The sequence below is a fragment of the Diaporthe amygdali genome (assembly GCF_026229845.1).
Source record: "Diaporthe amygdali strain CAA958 chromosome Unknown NODE_2_length_3802984_cov_64_841326, whole genome shotgun sequence".
Lineage (NCBI taxonomy): Eukaryota > Fungi > Ascomycota > Sordariomycetes > Diaporthales > Diaporthaceae > Diaporthe > Diaporthe amygdali.
The window spans coordinates 391,568-407,469 of record NW_026517022.1 but is presented as its reverse complement, the minus strand read 5'-3'; the positions used below and the strand labels follow the sequence as shown (position 1 = coordinate 407,469).

General features: G+C 50.9%; 4 protein-coding genes across 4 annotated transcripts; 2 read left to right on the top strand and 2 right to left on the bottom strand.

Annotated features, from left to right (window-relative positions):
- Positions 1-2,194: 2,194 nt before the first annotated feature.
- Positions 2,195-5,076, bottom strand: J7T55_011481 (serine endopeptidase; the record flags this gene model as incomplete). Its single annotated transcript, XM_053134953.1, has 3 exons — positions 2,195-3,602; positions 3,656-4,135; positions 4,205-5,076. 3 exons carry the CDS (start codon positions 5,074-5,076, stop codon positions 2,195-2,197), a joined length of 2,760 nt encoding a protein of 919 aa, XP_052999289.1.
- Positions 5,077-7,996: 2,920 nt separating this feature from the next.
- J7T55_011480 (uncharacterized protein) lies at positions 7,997-8,816 on the bottom strand (the record flags this gene model as incomplete). Its single annotated transcript, XM_053134942.1, has 4 exons — positions 7,997-8,278; positions 8,350-8,410; positions 8,459-8,657; positions 8,774-8,816. 4 exons carry the CDS (start codon positions 8,814-8,816, stop codon positions 7,997-7,999), a joined length of 585 nt encoding a protein of 194 aa, XP_052999288.1.
- A 2,121-nt stretch (positions 8,817-10,937) lies between these two features.
- Positions 10,938-11,766, top strand: J7T55_011479 (uncharacterized protein; the record flags this gene model as incomplete). The annotated part of the gene is made up of 2 exons (XM_053134931.1): positions 10,938-10,998; positions 11,084-11,766. The coding sequence occupies 2 exons, from the start codon at positions 10,938-10,940 to the stop codon at positions 11,764-11,766; spliced, it is 744 nt and encodes a 247-aa protein (XP_052999287.1).
- Positions 11,767-13,279: 1,513 nt separating this feature from the next.
- On the top strand, positions 13,280-15,031 carry J7T55_011478 (uncharacterized protein; the record flags this gene model as incomplete). The annotated part of the gene is made up of 4 exons (XM_053134920.1): positions 13,280-13,756; positions 13,815-14,042; positions 14,429-14,609; positions 14,841-15,031. 4 exons carry the CDS (start codon positions 13,280-13,282, stop codon positions 15,029-15,031), a joined length of 1,077 nt encoding a protein of 358 aa, XP_052999286.1.
- Positions 15,032-15,902: the final 871 nt, after the last annotated feature.

Below are 15,902 nucleotides of genomic sequence, written 5' to 3'. Positions count from 1 at the left end.
TGCGGGTATGGTCTCGCACTAGACATCTGGTTCTGTTCTTGGATTGATTGCGAATCGTGATCAACAGCTGTGTCGCAGTCGTTGCTGCTGTCCAAAGCTGCTTGCTGCCTGAGAGGGCGCACGGGCCTTTCCCCAATACCTCCTTCCCCTAAAGAGGCTGAACAACCATCTCAACCCTTGACTTCTGATTTTCAAGGTTGTCTCGGCCTCTTTTGTCGTCGTTGGACCGCTCCTATCCGAGAAGTAGGGTACATCTACGGCATTACCGGACTTGCCATATAGAAAAGCCTTGCGGTGCCGAGTTGGGCACCCAGCGGTTGACTCGTGGGTGGTCATCTTGACCATGTGGTTCCAATAATCTTTCAAGACTAGCTGCCCTACGGAGCTTGCTGTGTCATCTTACTTCCTAGTCAGCGCCAAATCGACACAATTGCCTTGTCTCTTTCATTTTAGACCGAGCATCTAGAAAGGCCCAGCTGTGCCATTCACAAAGTCTACGATGCTGAGGTGCAAATTCGGCATGTTCAATGCAAGACGGGTCGCGCGGCCCCCACTTCGAGAGCTGATCCTCGGCGACACTAATTGATCACTGTCGTCTTTAACCCGAGCCGCAGCCTAGCTTCATTTCTGAGAACAATGAGGGCGGACGGTGCCTAATATGTTCAAATTGTCCTAAAGATAACTTGACGTATTTCAACATGCGTATCCCTAATTTGCTTGCTCATGGAGTCTTCCCTCGCATCAGCTGATGACATCCGGATACATTCACTTCAGCAGCTGATACAACATGATTTTCCCAGCCAGATTCAGTCAAGCTCAAGTTGCCTTGTTCGCTTGTGCGAGTACGATGTAGTACTTTGCCTTAAGTTAACGAGACTTTCAAGTCCGGAGTTGCCATTGCCCGTCGTAAGCCGTGGCGGTGGAGTGATCCCGAGCTGAAATTGCTGCTCAGCCTCTGCATTACGTGGTCACCATCTCGGGACTGAAAACACGTCCGAATTCCGAGACTAATCTTTACGATGTTCAATCGAAATCTTGGGGGCTCTTATCGCTATGGTTTGCCTCGGCCTCCTTTGGGGGCATTCGCAACGTACGTCGCCGAGATTTAACGACTTGATGATCAGCTCATCCAAGGAGGCTTTGCAGACGCCTGGTTGCCTTCGTCTAAAAAATTGGTTCTAACAAGTGCGGGACCCCTGAAATACACTAGAATTCGGCTGCCTGCTCTCAATTTCACGATCGCATGCTGGTAATCCAAATAGCCAGGTCCTTGTTGCCGACTTGGTATGCAGCGTCTGACCAGTAGTAGGACAACAGCGGTTTGAGGTGAGGATTCTATGACGCGGCCTCCGTCAAGGTATCAAATCCCCTTTCGAGCCCATGGTATGCCTCATTTGCCTAACATCCAGGTCCCACTATTGAATGCACATCCCCTCGGCCGGGAATCGTCACCCCGGTTAATTCCCATTGATTTGTTTCACGCCTCAGGAAAAGCTACTAGTTATGTCCACAGTTTGATTTGCAGTGTTGAGTGATGTCTGTCTGTGAAGTAGTGATATAGCAAGACATGATTCCGTTAAACTAGTAATTGCTGGTAAGCCAATGGCAATTCCTTGATGAAGTAAACCGTTGCTACGAGAAGCCGTATCAGACCTCTATATACCAAAGTTTCTTCATTTCCGATCTGTTACCTTCATTCTATATTTTGCATGCTTCAATTATTCCAAATGGCTACCTATCCGGTAAATTTGTTGACAACGGAACCAGTATCTGGACTTCAGAACCAGTTCTCTACAGTACGAATTCGTTCGGGGTTCTTATGTAAACAATTCTCTGTTGGTTGAAACATTCTCGATGCCAACTAAGCTTGCTTTGAGGTCCAAAAGCCTTGGGCCTATTCAGTCCCTCACTGAAACTTACAACATGCCCAGGAAATACCTAGAGTGGACAGGATTAGAAACGATTTGCATTCGGAACATGCAAAATATCTGAGAACATCGTTAGGAGTAACGCTGGCACTATTCCGGTCACACCCATAGCATTAGTGTTAAGTTATTGCCTCTTCGAAGAGGCTTGCTGCAGGTACGACAAGATCGTAACGGTTCCTGAAGTCTCACGCCATTATCAATATAATGTTCATGCTTTCGTCTTTCTTATTCAGAAATAGTCTCAATGACTAGATTGCTAGAGGTATCTACTGAACAGAATATTTCAGATTGAAAGGAACCGTCTGCACGGTGTCCCAATCATCCGCACTGGACGCATTGCCAAACACTCTCAAGCCAGAAATGGCAAGCTGATACGTCCCCTCGGGCAGGACCGTCCCATCTGCCATCAGACCCTTGAAGAATGCAGCACGATTCTCGTTTGATGTGTAGGGGACGGGGTAGCCCGGCAGGGTTCCAATACTTTCAAACCGGTCAAAGAACGGCGTTGTCGGCAATCCGGTGCTGTTTCCTCCAGAAGTGAGACCTAAAATGTCGATCCGCAGCTGCGCTGTGCCCACAGTCGGGTGAATAGCAACATTGGGCGTTGTTGCTTGGTCTCCGCGATTAGTGTTGATGAAGGCTGAGGGATCAGGCCGCGGGATTGTGTAAGTCTTGTTGCTCTCGGCAGGAGTATTATAATTCGCAAGATAGACGTTTCTTGCATCGAGAACTGGTGTAGAGACTAGGCTGCCCACCATTCCAAGATAAGGTAGTACAAGTGACTGATCGTCCGACTTGAGGGTCACGTAGCCGCTGTAGATGGGCACAAGGGTGTCATTGAGTCCTTCTGGCGGAGTAACCGTAACGGTGACGTTAGATGAGCCCCCAGCTGGGACAACGACCTTGTCAGTGCTAAAAGCCAATTCGGCCCATGCATCTGCCTCTCGGTTAGAGGCGAGTAAGGCTCCATTCGAACCCTCTTGGAAGGTGTACATGGTAACTGCCTTCGCGTGTCCCACATCGAAAGTCACGTCGCTGGCCCCGGTATTCTTGATGCTAAACGTGTGGGTTCCGACAAAGTTGTCTGTGTCGTTGAGTGCAATACCGTCTATGTCGAGGATTATAGTGGAGTGTGCCGCATCATACGCCTGTACCAGACCTGCGCCCTGCTGCGCAACAGAAGCAACGAGTCCGCCGGTGTTGTTGGCGCTTCCAAGCGGAGCTTGGGGCTTAGCTGTAGACGACAGAAGACTGCGAATTGTCTTCGGGTCGCTGGAACCCCTTGCCTCTTTGATCAGAGCGTAGATGGAGGCCACATGAGGAGCGGCCATAGAAGTGCCCGACATGATCTTATATGCGCCCATGACAACAGGATACAAACCTGGAATTTGCCCACCTGGCGCGAGCCATTGAGGCGACAGTGATAGTTCCCAAGATGGACCCCAAGAAGTGAAATCGCTAATCCTGCCGCCATTGACATTGCTTTCTACCTCTTCGTAGTAGAACGATGATGACGTGGTCATGTTGACAGCGCTGGTGGTGTTGAGATTTGGCAGTGATACTGTGATCTTGGTGCCTTGAGCCAGCAGATCATTCCAAGCAGAGCCCCTATAAGGAGGGACAGTGCCAACGCCTCGTATCCCATCTACATAGAGAAATTGTTCATCGACAGTCCTGTGGAGAGATATTAATGAGTGTTCTGCTACTGGCATTCAGGGGAGACTTACGTATTATCCCGGGCATAGTACAGGACGTATCGGCCACCTTTAGCTAGAATATTCGTGGCCTGGTCAATTGGATAGCATCTAGTAACTCTAGAGTCCGGAACCTCAAGCAAGATCAATTTTCCAGACAGGTCCGGTGTGTCGTCGGGCAGAGGGTCGCAGGCGTCGGTACCGAGGTTGTGGAGAGCGAGAGACAGGTTGTCTTCTGTAAACAAAGGCTCCCCAGCCACGAAGCCGAATTCCTGGGACTCAGTCGCGTTCGTGGAAGCATCTCCAACAGTGAAGGACGCGGCTGTCTCGAAAATAGGCTGCACCTGATTCTGCACGGCTCCCGTTCCACCGACACCGGCACCAACAGCAGGAGTCAGAGCATTGAAGAGACCCGAGTTGCCGTCGTTTCCTTCGGAGACGAGAACGGGCACGCCTGCCTCGACGATGCGTGCGACTGCAACGGAGATCGCTTCTTGTGCCCAGCCTGACTGACTGTAATGAAAACACTAGGTCAATTCTCTGAGGCCGGCATAGGGTGAAGATGGCAAATCAGATACGTACTAGCCGTTGGAGCAAGTAATAATATCAGCTCCATCTTCGAAAGCCCTGTTGAACCCTGCAATCATCAACTCGTTGGTACTGCCTCCGCCGCAGCCCCAAACTCGGTACGCCAGTAGTTTGACACCAGGAGCACCGCCAGAGAAACCGAGCTCATTGTCTTTGGCCTGCGCAGCCACTATTCCGGCTACGTGGGTGCCATGGCCCATGCAATAATCGTAAGGGTCATCATCGGGTGAGGCGGGAATGCCGGTCTCCGGGTTCAAGTCGTCGCCGGAGAAATCATATCCACCCTCTACTAAACAACCCGGACCAAAACAGCCACCCAGAGCTGGATGGGTATAGTCAACACCGCTGTCGACGACAGCGACGCGTACACCGTTGCCTGTGTATCCCTCGGCACGTAGCTTGTCGATCTGGGTTTGAATATGTGGGGCGAAAGTCGTGGTGTTGCTAATTTCACCCACATCTCGAGACTCGTGGCGACGGCTGACAGGGCTGTATATCTGTGAAGGCTTGGAAACCTCTTTGTTGATATAGACTGTTCGCACTGGCCACACATTCCTCACATTGCGCTTCGCCCTGACCTTCTCCATGAAACGCTCTGCATCGTGGCCGTCGTCTGTTGCAGCGTCACGAACCTGGAAAGATGCGGCGTTGAAGATGCTGGACCGGAGATCGCGGAGATGGTCGACAGCAATTCTATCATCGCTGGCCAAGGCCTGGTACAACGAGTCGGGGCCGTCGGCGTCACTATCGAGCTCCACAATATATGCACCGCGAACGACGTCTTTCGGTGTTTGATCAGCCGAGGCGGACGAGGCGACGGTCCGGCTTCCGAGAAGCACTGCCCAGATGGCGTGCGACACCCTCATCTTGCAGAACGAACGAGTGGCTTAATGGGATGGAAAGAAAAGCAGGCGGGCATTTCGAGCTCGTTCGGCGCGCTTGCGTGCCTTTATCAGGGAAGATTACCTCCGAGGTCTTTTCCAGACCTCCTGAACTGTAGACCCATATTCTTGCCGATCTCCGTGACCCACATTTTGCATTATTATAGAAAACATGCGGTTTTGCCGATCGAGCACCAGCCTATGTGGGCAAAGTGGAGTTAGAAACCCTAGCTAGGTCAATATAAGGTCCAAACCCATGCTCAGAGGCGTGGGTGCATCCATTTTCCTCTGTGGCTTAGTAGTGGAGGTGACATTCTCGTATTGGAAGGCTTGGCACCCCGGGCATGAACACGAGGAAATGCAATGTGCAGTAGCATCACGGATCAAGAGTACATGCCCGAGTTGCTTTCGCTGTGCCTACATGTATGTGTATAGGTGAGTACATGATGCAGTTATAGGTTTTTGGAAGACTCTTAGCAGTTGACACATCTCATCGAGGTTTTCTAGTGTTGTCAGGCTGATGGAGCAGCTATACAATTCAGGGCGGGCTGGAGCCGGCCGCTTTCTGCTCTAATGAAAACCTTAGATTTAAGCTTAATCCGCGTTCCGAGATGAGAGTAGCAGCTCCACGGAACAATTACACCAATTTGTATCAAATTGTTCTTGCCAAAATATTGATATTATTGCTATGTACCACTTTCACCAAGATAGTGCACCCAGTACATGTTGTGTTTTGACGACAAGACTGCCTAGCTCCTTTTCGTCCGGATGTCCAGTCATGGTTGATCCAAGCGGAAGCCCACTGCACGCTGAAGGAGGACGTGATTTGGACTCCTCGATGGAAATATGGTTCTGACACCAAGGAAAGTCGCGCATCGCCAGATCTTTTGATCAGATTATGGACCTCAGGATTCCAATCATCGGGTGGGGGGATCACTCCGGACCCGACAACATTTCCACCGAGGCTCAGGGTAGACTTGCCATAAGACCATCGCACGGTTATTTGACCCGAGGCTGAAAATCCACTCTCAACGCGCGACATTGCTAGGGCATCCTATCCCTGGTCTGCTGCCCACTTTCTTGATCGTGATCTTTTCGTTTCTTTTTCCTCGACTCACGGTCATTTCTCCAAGCACTGTGATCATCGAAAAGTCCATCTGCCACTCCTATAATAGACATGCCGCAAGTGCAGGGAATCAAGATAAGCGATAGACCGAAGAAGGCGTAGTAACGAGCCCTGAGAATACCTGAGGTGGGGTATGACATTGTTAGCCAGGGTAAGTGAACTATAGTTGCAGTAGTGCATCTTACAAACCTTCTGCTAGGAAGCCTGAAAAGCCCGTTTGTTGTTTGAGAGGCTTCATGATAATTGATTGAGAGCATCTAGTTACAAGGTCGAAGAATGTACCTGAACAATGGAACTATTCTTCTCGTGTCATATCATCAGACCGCTTTATAGATGAGGACTTAGGCAGACTGGCTGACCGATGACCCCCGCATATGCAGAGCCTCATGATGTCACTTCACGCAAATGCGCGACAATCAAGGAAATATTGTTTCCTGGGGAGCGGATTTGTTGCACCCAATAAAATTAGGAGACAAAAGGAAAGCAAATTTTCACTATTGAGATGTGTTGATCTCCAGTCCCAAGTTACCAGTAATTAGTCCTGATTAAATAGTGAAGATATGTACAGAGACTGTACCCAGGAAGTAAAGGCAACTCGAGGTCCCCTCCTAGCCTCGGTCTTCCACGATCACGGGCAGCCATGGCTTGACTACTTGTTAGTTGGGAGTTTTCATTCTGAGCAGCTATAATTGCAAATGGCTCTCTGTCTTACACATCATGCACACAATTTCCACTGTACTTTGAGGGCTTCGATATCAGATATTCCCCTTGGCTCGGGCTGGACTTGTAAATATTGGACCAGCGAGATGGTACCTTGGAGAGGATATATCCATAACAACGATCACGTTTGCCTTAACTTAATAAATCGCTAAAAGACTCTCAGAACTGGATATGGATTAGGAAATGGTGACAAGCTTTACTAGGAACTTGGGTGTTTGCAGCCTTCTTCAACCACAGCTAGTGTCACTCTTGCCAGAATTCCAAAGCAGTATGTGCTACCTCATATGCTAATGTATAAGCATGAGCAAAACTTCCCCTCATATCAGGAATATACCAAGAGAATGATTCTGGGGCATGGAAGATTTCACTAGTGGCGAAGTGATACGAGCAGAACTCTCCCGATATCCGCCCACGCGACGACCGTGAGTCATCAAGGAATCATTCAAAGTGAATATACAGGGAGTCGGCCGAGTGCATTTAATTAGCTGTTGTGCCCAGATCTTCACGGCCAGTTTATACACTACGTACATAGGACCGAAGAGTCTTATCATGGGACGTAGACGGCTTTTCGGAGGATGCGATACAGACATGTAGGGCTTGGTACTCAAAAGGCACCCAGTCGAAATATGTTCGAATGAAAAGGGAACTGTCACACCTTGGACAAGAAGCCTTTCATCGCTCAAGTCATCCCATTTTGTATCCAAGCCCCGATCCGGACATCACCGACGAATGCGAGTACTATAAAGTCAACAGGAGCCTCACTGCTGACGTTTTCTTCTCAAACTCTTTGGTCGTCCGACGACAGCCTGATAAATAGGAACTGTATAATCGAGATGGGGGTATCGGCTGATATGGGAGGTAAAAAATGAGGTCCATCTCTTGGGCGCTGTCACATACCTTACTTCAGTCCTCATCATGTTCGCCCCATATTCTATTATTTCTCCATGTTCCTTCTTTCTCCTCTCTTTCTTCTTTTACCATTCGTGTTGTCTTGATACGGAGCTGGTAAAATAAAGCAGCATTTGGTTGAGAACGTCAAGTGATAAAGCTGCCCCAACCTTAACTGTCCTGCTTCACAGGCACAGGATCGATATCTCCAGCATGAATGCTATTGACGCACAACATGGAGCTGTCTTCATGTATCTTAGTCGGGTAAGGTATTGACAGTGTCGAAGTGCTTTGAATCGAGAAGGAGTAAGTGTTGGAATCATTATCGTGGGCACTGACTGCAACAAGTGCTGCAGGGATCGAGGTGTTTTCGACTTTGAACATCATGCGAGCGATGCTTCCATGGTGGTCTACCGCGTTTTCCTGTGTCGTCATTCCATGAAGGACCTTAGTCTGCGTTCGGACCAATTGAACTGTCGGTCAGTGCGTGATCATCGGGACGTTTTTAGTCACGGTCTACCCACTGGAGTATCTCCTGGAGTGTAGTGGATCTGGCGAGGATACACCGAGATATCATCGACATCCCTTCAACGTGTCAATTAGCGGTTTAGAGATGGAGGCGTAGGCTTTTACCTGTGCGACCCGATCTCAGCTGTGGCTGACGTCCCTCTAGGACGATGTGAGCTCGAGACAGGTGGGAACTCGGCTTGCTTCCATGGAACAATATGAACGAGACCACAGTGCTGGTGCCTGAGGAGCTCGTGCTCCGTCACGGCTGTGCGAATGGAATGGCATTCCTTCTGGAGGTCGTCTAACTCAAGAGACGAGAGCACTTTGTGGGAGGGAGAAATTGGAGATGTTGAGCAACTGGAAAACATCAGAAATTGCCGTTATATGTAAGGGGGCGCACCTGAATCTCGAGAGGGGGTGCCTGCAGGTCTGACCTACCACCTCCCGCCCGTTGCATTTGTGGCGTGCTCATGGTTATCATTCGACGGTCTAGGCGCCGTGTTCATTCCGTTCGGCAATCTGGGCTCTTTATGGTTGAACAAAATGTTCCGAAGTCATCAAATGCAAGAAATCGAGCAGATCGTCTTTCCTCAAGGTCTTGTCAACACTGGGCAAGTCCAGGAGCTTGACAGATTGGTTACAATTTGCCATGAGGAGGGCCTTTGCTCGTTTTAAATGTACGGAAAACGTCCGAGCTTGCAGTCAAGACCAACACCAAGGGCACTGGGACTGAATGGAGGCTGTGGAGATGGCGCTTTGCAGGCCTGCTCGCCCCGTCGAGCCAGTCACAACGGCATTTTCTCTTAGTTCCGTCAGAACGCCTTGTTCCCTCGTCAGGCAACTGAGGCTAAGCCTTCGTGTTATTTTCCAGAAGAGGGTATCGTTAGAATTTGACCAGTAGAAGCAGATACACTGACCGGTCTCCCTGTCCCAACCGGGCCATCACGCGGCAACGCCCGAGAAGCTGCATCACAGTTGCTCGGTAGCGCGGAGACTTGTGGGAGGTTCCTAAGGTGGATACCAGCATGTTAAGTGTTATCTCATGTTCTTCTTCAAAATAAACTGTCCAGACCCTGGAGAAAGCAGACATACATTTCCACGGCCAACTGTACCCTTCCAGCGACCCTAACATCGGCACAGGACATCTCATCAAGCTTCAGCGTCTGTTTCTGTTGCCCTTAAGAGGGACACTTGTAAACCGATAGACAAACCGGCAAATCCAACAGTCATCTCAGGTTCATTGAATATGTTGACGCTTGCTAGGTACGTGCGTGGCTCAGTGTGCACGATGCTTGGTACCTGGGCGCCCAAAACTAAAGCGTCGCAGCGGGCCGGCAACGCCACACACATAATACCTGGATAGTCCGCGGGATCTGAGACAAGGCTGTGCTCTGGACTCAAATTTACCAGGAGCGAAGCGGGCAGGCCAACGAGATCTTACTTCGAAAGCCCGAGCTGCGAAATAAGCTCTCAGAGGAGATGTTTTCGGCGAGAGTCGGGTGAGTCTCTGGGGGCAGCACACCGATACCGTGAATCACATATACATCTGATCCCTTACAGTTCGCGGTAGTCCACGGACTGAATAGAGTCATTGCCGAAGCCTGAAGTTAGGCGTCAAGAAACGTCGTGGTCCGCTTGCCGCCGTGATCACGATCCAAGGATTGACCATAGGGCGTGCGTGACCGCTTGATGGCTCTAGCCCCTAAGGGGGGAAACCTTTCTGATTTTCCTGCACACCGAGAGAATGAGCTTGTGGACAAGTGCAGGAAGGCACCACACTGGATACAGAGATCGCTGCGAGGCAGTACAGTGCGCTGCTTGTGTAGGCATATCACCTGTCCAATGTGGGTGTCTAGGACCATCCATACGCCTATCAATGACGGTAGTCAGCAATTTAGAGCAAATGGAACCTCCTGAAAGTGTCCAGTCCCTCGTTTCTCTCCTTTCACATCCCCCGAGTAGCAGTCAACAGCCAGAAATGCCGGTCAAACTTCGACATGGACATCATCTTGGAAAGATACGCACCGGAAAATACATTCCAGCCTGTTACTCATGCCTTCTTTGTCATATTTTCCAACCTGACTAGGAAAGGGCTGGCGTTGGGCATCAGCGGCCAGCGTACAAGCCGCTTGCCTCCTGGCTCTCCTTCTTTTGCCGCCGGAGCCTGATTCTGCAAGGGGGGGGGGTCTAGTCAGCTCACCGCTCCCAGAGCCTCAACGTTCTAAAGGCACCTGTGGCTTTCCCTTGGCTTTTGTTTTCGCTGCCTCTCCTATCTCCTTCAACTGAACAAGCACTCCCGGTCATGCACACGAGAGAACTGCTACCTCTACAATAACGCCCATGCGACAAGTTTCAAAGACATAACATGTTCGATCGCCTTGCTGTCCCTGTTTCACACATCACTACCGGAGAAGGTCCAGGCTGGACATGTGCCAGACCTTGAAGCCCTCTCACGGTCAAGCAGCTTCCGACGAGCCCGGAGATGCCTACGTTACGAGTCAAGTTAGTCTGACACAGTGGCTAGCTGCTACAGTCAACAAGAGCTTGAGATGCTCAAGATGAGCTCGGCCTAGGGCACGTTGGAGGCTCAAAAGACAGGGCCATGATGGTTCTCAGGCTGCCTATTCACGTTCGGCTGCTCGAAAAGGATTTGGAGCAGCCTCGTTCGTGTTGAGAACCAGTTCTCTCTGTGTCAGTTTTAATTCAACGGGTGATATAACGAGAGTGATTCAAACTCGACCAGACCAGTCTGTGTACAGTCTGTCACACTCCGAAGTGCGCGACGAAGCACCCCCAACGAGCAGTACAAGCGACTTGGACAAGAAGAGCTAGGGACCGGCCACAGAAAACCAGGAACAGAACCAGGAAACGAAGAGGATTCTCTTGGAGGCCGCTCCTGGTTATTCCAGCACGGTCACAGGGGCTTTCGACACTGGAAGAGACAAGAAAGATTGGGAGAACCTTCCATGAACGACTCTCGCAATGAGAATGTGTCTTCTGACGAGGCAGAGCAGACCCCTTCGGATTTGCCTGTAAGACATGATGATATGGGACCAAGAGAAGCGATGACCGATGGGAAGCAGGCGAGAACGAAGAAAACAGGGACACCGTTTTCTTTTGTTTCGAGACATGACAAGAATCAGTCCAAACAGCCCATCACTCACGTCATTCAGGAGCAACCTATCCTGAAATCGAAGCTGCCGCTTGCTCGAGCAAGGCCCACGTCAAGCCAGCCAGCTGGCCAGCCACTCGGTCACCCAGTGTCCAGCGCAGCAGCAAGATCCACATCGTCCACCAACCAAATTCGCCATGGCGCCGCCGTTATCCCATATTCGACTACCCTGCAACCACCTTTCGAGCATTCGGTACCTTTCCTCCGAGGAACTATCGACTGTGTTGCGCGCTTCGGACAACGTGTCTGCAATGGCTAGCAATCGGCAGGAGATATTACTTGCTGAGGGCCCATATACACTCGCATGCTCGAACCGCCCTAGCAATATATGCGGAAACCGTCCAGGAACCTGCTTGGAAGGGATCGACTCGGTCCTGGCAGAGATGCACGCGTTGGCAGCTGAGTTCTCTTACCATTGTCGGTAGTGGCCACCAAGACTCGCGCGTAGCTCCAAGGTAACAATTGTGGCTTTCAAGTTGGTGTGAGGAGTCCGAGGGGGCACTGCTAAATCCCACAACATCTAGTGATATCTTTCCGGGCCCGACAGCACGAGTGTCAAGATGCTGGAAGCACATGATATCTTTGCGTCGAGATATCATTTGATCGATGCGTCGTTCGACACCATTTCGCGCCTGAGGCTTTGCAGAATGCACCCCTCTGCCAAGAGGGAAAAACAAGTGGCTCCATACCAGCGCAAATGCATAGGGAGTCTAGATTGGGGAAGCAACAACGAAGAAGTGCGTGCAGTGAGCGCGATCCACCCCACGGCTTGAGATGGCGTCGATAGTGCTGCAACTTCGGCTGTTGGACTCCACCGCACCGCCGGTTCCAGGCCGAGATGGGCCAACGCCTTCCGAAAGCAGCACGACCTGCATATATCGGGCGCCATCACCGAGATTGCGGGAACAACACCACTCGGCACGCGCCCCTGTGGTGATGCACAATCAGACAGGCTTTGGACAAGTGTGCCCCTCTCAACATGTCGGCCCAGGCGTCTTGAATCGACTCGTGGTGCCCATCGTCTATTAGACGGAATGACAGGTTATTGCAAAGGGAAAGGAAAGTCTGCCAGCGATTGATGGGCGAGTCGAGGCAGGTGAGGTTGTCGATGGACGGCAGCACTCAATCGCAGCAATTGGTGGAGCTTTCCGTCGTTGCGGCTCAAAGACCCACCCCCACACGAACATCAGCGCACGTCCTCCCGCCTCTAGCGCCTGGGCCCTTCATTTCAGCGGACTTCGATAGCCCTGACGTTGCCTGCAACCCTAACACCCAACAACTCATCGCATCAATCCCATCGACAACACAACCTACCTGCGACCTTCCATCGCGGCTCTGATCGCGCATCGGCTGATATTAGAGCTTCTCACGCAAGAACACTCTGACTACCACTTCTTGTTTGCTCATCGCACTCTCGATCTGCCCAACATTGAGGATGAATTGTGTCTGTTTCGCTGCACACAGAACAGAACAACCTGAAGACTGAGCTTTCAGTTCACCAAGAAATCACAGTCATTGCAACACGCGCAGCACCATGAAGATATCAGACGGCTTTTTCTAAGGGACAATCACATCCTGGAATATAGCTTGGAAAAGACTGATGACATTATACAGAATCATAGGCGAGGTCCTCTCGTAGACCATCGTCCTTTCCACGACACCTTCTAGCACTTGTGGCTGAGGATGTTCTATCGACCTCACTCTGCTCGACCTTCGTTGAACGCTTTCCTTTTCCCCTCGACAATACCATCTATCCCTGTCATAATGAGTCAATGCCTCGTCAGCAGAAGCTCAACAGAAGTATCAGCTTCTTCGTCGGCCACACGCAAAATCGCTGCCATCGTACATTGCACACACTCCTTCAAACTGCAATCTTTGGGATCAAGCAGGAGTTGGACCAGCACAGGGCGCCAATTCTGCGGCGGCAGAGCCTCGTTCAGGAATATAACGAACCCGTACCCAGCCTCTCGTCTCCGACGCAGACCATCACGCTGGACGACGCTAATTCGATCACCCTCCGCAGCCAGCGACTGGCAAATTTCTTGAGCAAGAGTTTCTCCATGGCCCTTATGGTGCTTCAGCCAGTACTAATATGCCCACAATCGGAAATCATTGCGCCGCACTCTGACATCCGGAACACTGGCTCTATGGGGTGGCGCAGGCCTTGCTGCCTGTTGCCTGCTGGCCTGGCGGGGGCGTACCAGGCTGCATCCACGGACATCACGATTCGATTCCTGTCGAATCTGGCTGTATGAACGCTGTTGGTTCTCCAAAAAGTGCCAGAATTACCAACAAAATCGGCCACAGGCCGGCTCACTGGCCTCTGAGCCATGGTCGATTGCATCGCACTTTTCGAGGCAAGATCGCAATATTGGGGTCCTGTTGCCTTACAACCCTTGGACCTGCGTCAACCTCGCTCTCGAAACCGACTTCGAATCCTACCGACTTCGAATCTCACCGGCTTCAAATCCTACTCCAGGCACACCGCACTTCAATTTACCCCGAATTTATGCTGATTTTGATCACTGGCCGATCGTGATTTGCTGAACCGATCAGGACTCTTGGACGCCTACAAACTGCCTTTCAGCCGCAAATATATGCCCCGAATGCTACGCTTCAGCAAGAGGTCAGACATTTTATCAACTAAGAATCAACGGCTTGCTTCATGGACGACCTGCAGATAAGCAAACGCTGTGCGATGGGGCGTCAGGTTGCCTTCTTCCTGTTCTTTCCTGCAAGCTTCAAAAGTTTGCCCTTGTAAGTTGGCGGCCGAGCCGTCTACAAATGTACACGGCTGAGACAACGCAGCCTCGTGCAGCCGCATTGGAAAGCCTCTGTTCACTTACTCACCGCTAGTATGCTTACATTCGGTGAGCACCGGCAGTCAGCAACTCGAAAACCTTTCACCGAAACCCGTCCAGATTGCGACGTCGCCGATTTCCGACGAACGAGCTCCATGGGATCCATCCAACGAATTTTCAACATTGAATTTCCAAGTGGAAGTTCCACAGCAGGCAATGCCTGGGACTCGAATGTCGCAGGGAACGGCGAGGATCACAACAACGCCTTTTGAGTGCACCTTCAGCGGCCGCGGAACCGCTTGTAAGTCTTACTTGCACATGCGCCTTAGCTCTTGGTCATCACAACTCCGCTCAATCCTCACTGGCGACCGTGTTCGAACAACACCCTCGTGACGCTCTATCATGATATATTTACCCGGAACCTGCGGATCCAATGGAATGAATCATCAAATGCCCAGCCAGGACTACCTCCGGAACCGGTTTTGTGCGTCGCGAACTCAAACCACTTGTCACCTTACCGGTCCTCCTACAGGTGCAGCCTGCTTCGTTGCCAATATCTTGTTGTCAATGACGCCACTCATTTTGAATCGAAAGCCAGGGACGGCTCAAATGTCAAAATGCTCTTTCCATTTCGCACGATATCACAAATGTGTGTATCTTGACCGGTCTGCAATGTCGTGGGTTCTCGACAAGGATTTCTACCAACAGGACATCGTCGCATAGCCTCAATCCTTGGGCTCCTGCAGCGCATCCATGCAGGTCTTTTACTATTGTCTACATCACTATCGTCTTCAGAGCTTCACACCTTCCCCAACCAACACTTGAGAACTGCTGATGTCAGGGCAATGGGCAGATGTCTTGCCAAAAGGTGACAGGCAACCAAAAATCGGCTGCCAGGCTCCGATCTGCCTTTCCTGTCTTTGTTCAGGTTGTTTCCTTCTTCTTTGAGTCTTCTTCTTATCAGTTCCCATCTTCATGCCTTGCTGCCTTGATGCACAAGTCCTAAAAGTATGCAACCTACAGATGATATCGGTGGTATCATCTGCCACGTGCAGCCACTCATGACGATGCTGAGAGCATTTTGTAACTTGTGCCATTCGAAGTTGTCTAGCACAATGTTGACAAATTACAATGGGTGTGTTCGAAGTTTATTTCTGTCTCTGGGAGGATCATCTGTTGGAACCAACATACAAAACCAACTCGACGGTCTTGGAGTTGATCTTTGCAACTGGCCCAGGACGGGATAGATGCCCACCTTCGCTCGCCCTATTTTTCAGTGATTGGCTTGTGCCGTCCACTTGCAGGCTGCGGTGCAACCAGACGAGTAGCTTGCAGCTCGTGCTAGCGTCCTGCTGCTTACATGCATGGAGAACCGGCAGGGTGCCCGCAGTCGCAGGTCAGCCAGCAAGCACTAGGATCGACGCCCGGCGCGCGCCACGAGGCTGGGAGGAGTTCCGCAAGATTGCGATTCTCCCGGGCAAGATGTTCGGTTCCCGTATGCAGCATGTAAGCCACCGCATTGCTTTATTTCGGATCAGCATCTCCAATCTGCGACCCCCCCATTTAAGAGAAAGATTGAAAAGCCGACCGGGTG